Consider the following 9008-nt stretch of genomic DNA (forward strand, 5'->3'; position numbering starts at 1 on the left):
GTTTCAATTTGCATTTCTCTAGTTATTCTCAATTTAGAGCTTTTTTTTTCATATGGCTACTGATAACATTGCCTATATTTTCATCACGTTCTAGAGAGGCCCAGGTTTGAGATTCCCCCAGATGCAGTTTTGAGCTCGGCCACTAGGGGACCCCCACCAGGCCAGGCCTTGTGACGTTCTTGGTCGCTGGGCAACCGACCCTCTTTCTGCTCAGGGGAGTGGAGTCAGGGGGCGGAGCCTCATCGCCCCAGTGGCGGGGGTGGGGGCAGAGGGAGGAAGTTGGGCGGAGTGGGGAGAGCCAGGCCAGGCGGAAGGCCCCGCCCATCCGCCTGGGCCCGATTACACGTGGACTGCTCTGAGAGCCGCAACAAGCCGGGCTCCGGGAAGTGGGAAGGAGGGGCGGGGCGGTTGCCAATGGGCGAGGGATGAAGGGGCGCGCATGCGCCACAAGGGAGTCCCGAAGGGGCGGAGCAAGAGGAGGAAGAAAACGGGGACGCGGGACCGGGGCGGTGGAGACGCTGCCTGGTGGGCTCGGAGTTTAGGGCTGCAGGACCTCGGCCTCCTGACTGCAGCCTGGGTAAGTGGGGGTCCGGGGTCCGGGGCTCCGGGCTCCCAGACTTTGGCCTGGAGGCGGCTCCCGGCGGGGCAGCCCAGCCAAAGTAACGGGACCCTGGGACTGAGAGGAGCGGAACCGGGGGCCGGGAGGGGGACTCCCGAGGGCTTCCGGGCGCATCCAGCATCCGGTGAACCGGGGGCCGGGACACAACGCTGCGGAGAATGGGGAGGCGGCCTGGGGCAGGTAGCTGGGGCCTCAGGAACAGAGCAGGGGTCTGGAGACCTGGGGAGCGAGGGGGAGGGGAGGGGTCTGGGGATCTGGGAGCGGGCCAGGGGTCTGGAGACCCGGAGATCCCAGGGATCCGAGAGCATGCCAAGCTCGCGGGATCCAGGAGTGCACGAGCGTGCAATGCCCAGCGTCCGCCCTGCCTGGATAGTGTCAGGTGAAGCAGAGGGGCTGCACCCTGGGACCCGAGGCAGCAGCTGACCACCTGGCCCGAGGGCCTTTGCTGTGCCCCCACCCCCAGGAGAAGTGACCGGCCTGGCTGAGTCTGACCCTGGTAGCTCACTGTCCAGGGTCTTGGCTGGGACCTTTACAAGCCAGAGGCAGAGGCAGCCGAGGGTCAGAGTCAGGGGTGTTTCCGGAGGTCCCTACGTGAAAGTGTGCTCCAAATACCAGCTTTTGAGGGGAGCACCGAGCCCCAGTCCTGCTTTTGTCTGGGAGAACCTGCCAGGCTCCCCCAAGCATATGCTTCCTCTCTCACATTCGGGCCAAGAGCCCAGTGTTGTGAAATAGGGGACTCTATAGAGGTTGAGGTCAGGAAGACCTAGGTCACCTCCCACCTTGAACACCTACACTGCTGTGGGACCGTGGGCAAATTGTTGCCTCAGTTTCCTTTTCTGTAAAATGAGGGGATTGGACTCTGTGGTATACACAGTCCTTCCCGACTCTAAATGTGTGATAGTACTATCTCCACAGGCAAAGTTGTGCCTTGCCTAACTTGCCTTTGTCACTTGCTTTGGATAGAGGTCATCTTGGGCACCATGTCCACAGCATCAGTAAGGCGCTCCAGGAGTTTTATTTTTGTTTGCTTCCAGACTAGGACAGAAGCTGCTAACAACAGCTTATGGGTATTTTGGGGAGGTAAGAGGAAAACCAAATGCTTTCTGATTCTAACTGGACTAGTGATAACTTGATTATGAGAGCTGAAGATCTCAGAGGTCCCTTCCAACCCTGTTCTTCCAGAATGACAGAGCTGGACTTTAGCTGGAAGGGCCCAAAGGCTCAGTAGGATCATAGAGTTCAAGCTGGAAGAGAAACACAGAGGGAGGCTATTTCAATCCTCTCATGTTACAAATGACAAAACAGGTCTGGTTAAGCTCAGTGACTTTTCCAAAGTCCCACAGGTAGTGCAGGGTGGAGCTGGGAACTGAACTCATCATTTAACTCCAAATCCAGCAATTTATGGGAGGTTCTGAGATCTCTTTCCCTGGTTCAGTAATGTATAAAAGCTTATATCAGATTCAGTGACTTTCAGTTCATTTTACCAAATGCCTGGTTTATCTTCATCTCTGGGCACTGTGAAAGGCATGAGACAATCAAGGATTTGTCCTCAGAATTTAAAATCTAGTAGGGGAGAAGAATCCCGTGTATGTGATGAGTGCGAACATGAATGTTAATAACTGACACATAGTACTTTAATGGGCTGCTATGTGGCGCAGTGGATAGATCGCTGGACCTGAACTCATGAGTTCAAATGCAGCCTCAGACACTAGCTTTGTGACCCTGGGTAAATCACTTGATCCTGTTTGCCTCAGTTTACTCATCTGTAAAAGGAGCTAGAGAAGGAGATGGTAAACCACTCCAGTATCTTTGCCAAGAAAACCCTAAATGGGGTTGCAAAGAGTTGGACATGACTGAAAAACTACTGAACAACAACAAAATCACTTTAATATTTTCAAAGGGCTTTAATCCTCAAACCAATCCTTCAAGGTAGGCATTATAATCTCCATTTTACAGAATAAGAAACGGGCTTTTATTGATTTGCTCGGGGTTCCATAGTTAAGTTACAGAGGCAGGATCTGAACTCGTCTTTCCTGACCCTGAATGCAGCACTCTACCATATGATGCTTTAGATATTATGGCGTATAGATAGTTGTAGAAAGGAGAAGTCTGGGTTGCTTGGAATAGTCAAGAAGGGTCTCAAAGATCTGTAGCTGGAAAGGACCTTAGAGGGAGGCCATCTGGATGAATCTTCTCATTTTATGGATGAGGAAACTTGAGGCCCATGGGGTAAAGTATCTTGCCCAAGGTCACACAGGTAGTAAACTTGAGAGGTCTTCTGGCTCCAGATTTGGTGCTCTTTCTACTGAACCATACTGCTCCATGGTGTTTGAGATTTGAATCTTTGACGTTGAAGGATGAGAAGGCTTTAGATAGATATTGAAGATGGGTTGAGACCATTGGGAATGGTTGTATCGTTAGATGCTGGCTGGGGACTCTCAAGTTGTCATGCCCAAGCCAGGGCATGATTGTGGGGGTTTTTTTCTTCTCTTCACTTGGTTTCTTCTTTCTTGTTCCTGAGAGTTAGAAACATATGGTAACTACTGCATTCAGAGGGAGCTAAGCAAGGTCCTGTTAGAGGGACTGAGCCAAATACCCCAAATGATGAGTGGTGTTTTGGATTTGACAGCAAATGTACGAGTTGGAAATGTCTGAGATGACCTAGCATTGCTACCCCCTTCTCACATTTCTCAGAAGTGGAAGGCCTGAATTGTCACTCTTAGTAGTGATTTAAGTTCTAACAGTGTGGCAGGAGCACATTTACTGCTGAAATTTGACTGTTTGAAAGTTAGAAGGTAGTTTCTGACTGTTCTCCACTTTTTTTGTTATTGTTGCTGTTCATTCGTTTCAGTCATGTCTGAAGTAATTGGAGCTCAGCTGCCTTTTAGTGTTGTTTTCATCTGTGCTATTGAAGACTTGGTATAGTTCTCTTAGTTCTGCATCTCTATCACTTCAGTCACTCTTTGTTACCCCATTCGGGGTTTCCTTGGCAAAGATATTGGAGTGGTTTGCCATTTCCTTCTCTAGCTCATCTTACAGATAGGGAAACTGAGGCAAACAAGATTAAGTAACTTGCGCAGGGTCACACAGCTAGTAAGTGTCTGAGGCGGCATTTGAACTCAGGTCTTCCTGACTCCAGTCTCAGCAGTCTATCCGCTGTGCCACCTAGTTGTTCTACTTTTTTGTTCTAGTAAGATGGCAGTTAACATGGAAACCTTTTATTCCACGGCACAGAACAGATTTCATCATGAAGAGTATCTGTGTTCAGTGAGACTCTTGGGTGTGTGGGTGTGTAGGTGTGGGTGCTGGATCATCTACACAAATACTTCACCACATATCCATCCAAGTGAGTGCCTCTCTAGGGATTGCTGGGGCAGTGCTGCCTCCCTCCAATTTCCCCTCCTCTTTTTGATTGATGACTTTATTTTAACATCAGTTATCTCCTTGAATGTTTCCTCCACTCCACATTGAAACTTCCTCATGACAAAGAAAACCGGTTCTGCAAAACAGACTGACAAAGCATGAAATTTTAGAACATGCACGGTGCCCTGCACCCCCACACTCTAGCCCTCCCCATCTAGGTGAGAGATAGGTACTTTTGACCTGGGAATCATGGGAATCATGGCAGTGTGCAGACAAAGAAATCAAAGTTATCTATAGTTATACGAAAAATGCTAAAAATCACTATTGGCCAGAGAAATGCAAATTAAAACAACTCTGACGTTCTACCTTGTACCTCTCAGAGTGGCTGATATGACAAAAAAGGAAAATGACAAATGTTGGAGGGGATATGGGAAAACTGGAACGCTAATGCACTGTTGGTGGAGTTGTGAACTGATCCAACCATTCTGGAGAGCAATTTAGAACTATGCCCAAAGGACTGTAAAACTCTGCATACCCTTTGATCTAGCAATACTACTGCTAAGTCTATATCCCAAAGACATCCAAAAAAAGGGGGAAAGGACCTATTTGCACAAAAATATTTATAGCAGGTGTTTTTGTGGTACCTAAGAATTGGAAATGATAAGCAGGATGATTTCAGAAAAACCTGGGAAGACTTACATGAACTGATGCAAAGTGAAATGCACAGAACCAAGAGAACATTGTTCACAGTAACAGCGACATTGTTTGATGAAATTGTGAGTGCCTTAGCTATTCTCAGTAGTACAGTGATCCAAGACAATCCCAAAGGACTCTTGATGAAAAATGCTGTCTGCCTCTAGAGAACAAACTGATATTGTCTGAACACAGACTGAAGCATGCTATTTTTCACTTTCTTTCATTTTTTCTTTTATTTGAGTCTTCTTGTACAAAATGACCAATAGGGAAATGTTTTCTATAATTGCAAGAAAAGTAAAGTAGTCAGAGTTTAGTGGGGGTGGGGGGTGGTGATTGTTCCATTGTAAGTAAGTAATTGGAACTTAGCTACCTTTTAGTGTTGTTTCCATGTGCTATTTATTGAAGTCAGGGTATAGTTCTCTTAGTTCTGCATCTCTATCACTTCATGCAAGGCTTTCCACATTCATCTGAATTCTGCGTTTTTGCTGTTTCTCACATCCAACATAAGAATCTTCTATTAGGTTCACATGTCATTCTCCAGTCACTTTGTTGCCAGTGTTTTGCTATCACAGAGAGTGCTGCTCTGAATATTGTCTTATCCCTAGGACTTTGCTCGCTGTTACTGACGACCTTGGAGTATGTGGCTGGTAGCACTCAAACTGTTTTGAAAGTATTCTTGTGAGGATGGGGATGGAGTGAGCAGATGACAGTGCTCCTTGGATTACAACTGTTCTTTGCAAAAGAGAACAAATGTCCCCAGGCCCCAGATACCCCTCCCCTCACCATTGCTGAGTTGGGGGTGTGGTGGGGAGATGGGGAGCACTTTAAGGTACCAGCTTGTGCTATAATCCAATGGTTTGTGGACTACAGCTGGCCACTTGGACAGTCTGGATGAGGGAGTCTCGGCAGGACCTGTGGCCCACCTCTGGAAAGTGACCCCACCCCCACCCCTTCTCCCCAGTTATCGCATCCATTGGGCCTTTGCACTGCATGCCGTTCGCCCACTTTGGTTGTTTATTCATCTGCCACCTCCAGACCAGATGGTTGACTCAGTGAAGGCCTGGGGCTTTTTGCCTTTAATTGTTGGAGATGGGCTTCTTGGCAACCCACACTGTGCCAGGCCTATGGGCTACTTCATCTCCATAGTACCTAATCCTTTCACATCTGTTGTGCCATTCATTAGACCATCTCAGCAGCCGGATGAGACAGGCAGGCCAGGGCTTATTAGGTTCCATTTGACAGATAAAGAAATAGTCTTCCTTCCCTCCCTCCCCCTTCAAGTCCAGTGGGTCTGTTGCCTCTTTGAATTGGCAGGAGTGAAGATATATCTCAAATCTTTATGGGAATTTTAGGTGTAATTTATGCCTTTATTATCACCCTCTGTATTTCCTCCTCTTATTAGAAGCAGATATAAGCTCCCCGACGATGCTTCAAGTCACTCTCCTGTGCTGCCTTCTTGGGGCATTCAGCTTCCTGAGCACTGGGGCAGAAGACCCTGTGGACAGCCATGGCCACGCTGGTGTTCGCCTGGATAAGAACATGGTGCAGGATAAAGAGTACGTGTTATGGGGGTTGCCAAGTGCTAGAGAGTGGGCCTGTCAGTTGCAGCTGTAGCTGCATCCAGAACATTATTTTTTCCTAAAACATATTCCAATCTCTGATTTTATTTGATCGGAGCAGCAAATCCTGGGAGGTGGGTAAGTCATGATAGTTGTTATCTCCAGTTACACGGGTGGGGAAACTGAGGCCCAGAGAAGTTAAGGGGTTAGTGGTACAGCCACCACTGGAGCCTACATTTCTGGTCTCCCAGCATCACCCATGTCTTTTTCCTTCGTGCATGAGAAATAACCCGACAGTGTTGTATTCATCCCTAAAACTTTCATTGTCCTGAGGTGGGTTAGGTAACCACAGCAGGCATGGCCTTTTACTGTTGCTGCTCTGAGACACAATGCCTGAGACTTAAGCCATGGTTGCATTCAGACAAGTTATTCGTGTGTCGTTCATGCATTGCAGTCAGAGAACTGATTGAAGTCTTCTCAAAGCCTTCACAATGGTCTCAGCCTGATTGTTGGTTTTTAGGCACATCATGGAACACTTAGAAGGCGTCATTGAGAAAAGTGAGTCGGAGATGTCTCCACAAGAGCTGCAGCTGCATTACTTCAAGATGCATGACTATGATGGCAATAATTTGCTCGATGGCTTAGAACTGGCCACTGCTATCTCTCATGTCCATAAGGAGGTGAGTGAGAAACCCACATGGGGGTAATACCCGTGTGAAAAGGTCCTTGGGAATCATCCTCATGTAACAGGTACTGATGTGACCCTCACCTCTTCATTAGCAGGAGACTCATTGCCCTGTAGCTTCTGCCTGGAGAGTTGTGTTCAGTGCTGGGCGCCGAATTTGTGGAAGGACATTGATAAACATGAGAGCAGCTAGGATAGAAAAGGCCCTCAGATTTGTGCCATATAAGAATAGGGATGTTTAGCCTGGAGCAGAGAAGACTCAGGGGAGACATTATATTTGCCTTCAAGTGTTCAGAGAGCCACCACATGCTGGAGGGGTAAGATTCCTTCTCTTTTGCCCCAGAAGGCACCAGGAGAAATGGATGAAAGTACCCAAAGTACCAAGAGGTAAATCTAGAGGTGATGTCTAGCAGTTAGGGCAATATAGAAGTTGAATGGACACCCTTGGGGGGGGTGTGTGGGTATTTGTGTTGAGGGGGGTCTCCCAAGAGAAGGCAAGGTGACCACTTTTAGGGTGTGTTAGAGATGGGATCCTTTTTTCAGGCATGGACTGGATTAGATGACCCTCAGATTCCCTTCCAACCCTAAAATTTTGTGATTTTCCTGTCGCATCCCACTACTTTTCCTCTTCCTTGTTCCGTTGCCCCTCCTGTACAGAACAGACTAGAGAATTTATTTCTTTAACCTAACATGTCAATTTAATGTACCCTTTGATAGCTCCTTTCAGAAAAAAAAATTGGTGTGGAAGTAGAATAGGTTGATTCCAGGCTAACATGATGGTTTGGATTTTCTATGCCATCCAGACCCAATCACTGCCACAGATAATTGGTTTGAGATGCTCTTTAAAAAATTAGAAAATGCATAGTCAACCTGTGGGAGTTTCTTAACATTGAGTAATTCTAAAATGGCAGGAAGGAAAGGCCCTTAGAAATCATCTAGTTTGACCTCCTTCATTTTGTAGAGGAGTCACTTTTTTTTTTAAACCCCCAGGGCCAAGCGTAGTACTTGTACGTGCATCTTGTAGGTGCTTAATAAATGCTTGTTGAATGGAATGAGGAAACTGAGGTTTAGAAAACTTTGGGACTGCTAAATGGCAGAATAGGAACAGAACCGCAGTCAGCTGACTCTAGCCTGGATTTGCCAGTCCCTCACATACTAGATATATAACTTTATAAGAAGGTGGACCTAGGCTGTTTTGCATAATAATTCAGGCTGCACATGCTTATGAGAGCCTACTGTATTCTCATCCCTATCCTAGAAGCTATTGGAAATTCAAGTATGTATAGTTTCTGGCCACAAGGGATTTGAAATTTAATTGGAGAGCTAGGATGTAGCCACATAAAAAAGGTAATTAATAGTCTAGCTGTGTGACCCTGGGCAAGTCACTTAACCCCAATTGCCTTAAAAAAAATAGTTTAAGGCAGCATGTGGTAAGTGTCAAATGAGTAGTATAGATCATAAATGCCATAGACATTTAGAGGAGGGGGATGATGGTGAAATGAGATAGTTGGGGAAAACTACTTGGAGGATGTGGGATTTGTTAGACCTCCAAGGATGGGTAGAATTTAGAGAATAGAGAAGATATTCCATTCAAGCAAAATGGTGTGTGTATCAAGAAGATTAGGACTGAGGGGTTTCCATATTGGAAAGGTGAACTGGGATCAGATTATGGATATCAAGCTAAGGAGTGTAGTTATTATCCTGTTGGTGATGATAAGCCTTGAAGGATTTTGAGCAAGGAGAGGACCTGGTCAAGCAGTGTTTTGGGAAGATAGTTCTGCTCTGGTGGGCAGGATGGATTGGAACAGGAACGCTGGAGGCAGGGAGACCAATTAGGCTGTTGCAGCAGTCTAAGTGTTTAGAGGTAGGCTGGGCAGTGGGTTAGGGCTGGGGTGAATGTGGTGACTGTGGAAATGGAAAGATGGGATGGCTATGGGGAGTATTTCAAAGGAAGAATCAACCCAACTCCTAAACAGTGACCTGCTGTGAGCTATTCATTCATTCATTTACTTACTTACTTACTTCATTTATTTATTTATGTAAGGCAGTTGGGGTTAAGTGACTTGCCCAGAGTCACACAGCTAGC

At 46.8% G+C, this 9008-nt stretch overlaps 1 protein-coding gene across 2 annotated transcripts in view; it reads left to right on the forward strand.

The window, feature by feature from the left end:
- Positions 1 to 425: 425 nt before the first annotated feature.
- MCFD2 (multiple coagulation factor deficiency 2) overlaps positions 426 to 9008 on the forward strand; it is a 10925-nt gene continuing 2342 nt past the window's right edge. Inside the window, exons 1-3 of one of the 2 annotated variants that reach the window (XM_027865181.1) lie at positions 426 to 525; positions 6081 to 6234; positions 6758 to 6917. In XM_027865181.1, the coding sequence (XP_027720982.1) occupies positions 426 to 525; positions 6081 to 6234; positions 6758 to 6917 (414 nt within the window). Of the gene's footprint in view, positions 578 to 6080; positions 6235 to 6757; positions 6918 to 9008 lie in introns of both variants that reach the window. The other variant, XM_027865180.1, reaches the window with a different exon arrangement.

The sequence above is a fragment of the Vombatus ursinus genome, unplaced genomic scaffold (assembly GCF_900497805.2).
Source record: "Vombatus ursinus unplaced genomic scaffold, bare-nosed wombat genome assembly UNPS02014778.1, whole genome shotgun sequence".
NCBI classification, from domain to species: domain Eukaryota; kingdom Metazoa; phylum Chordata; class Mammalia; order Diprotodontia; family Vombatidae; genus Vombatus; species Vombatus ursinus.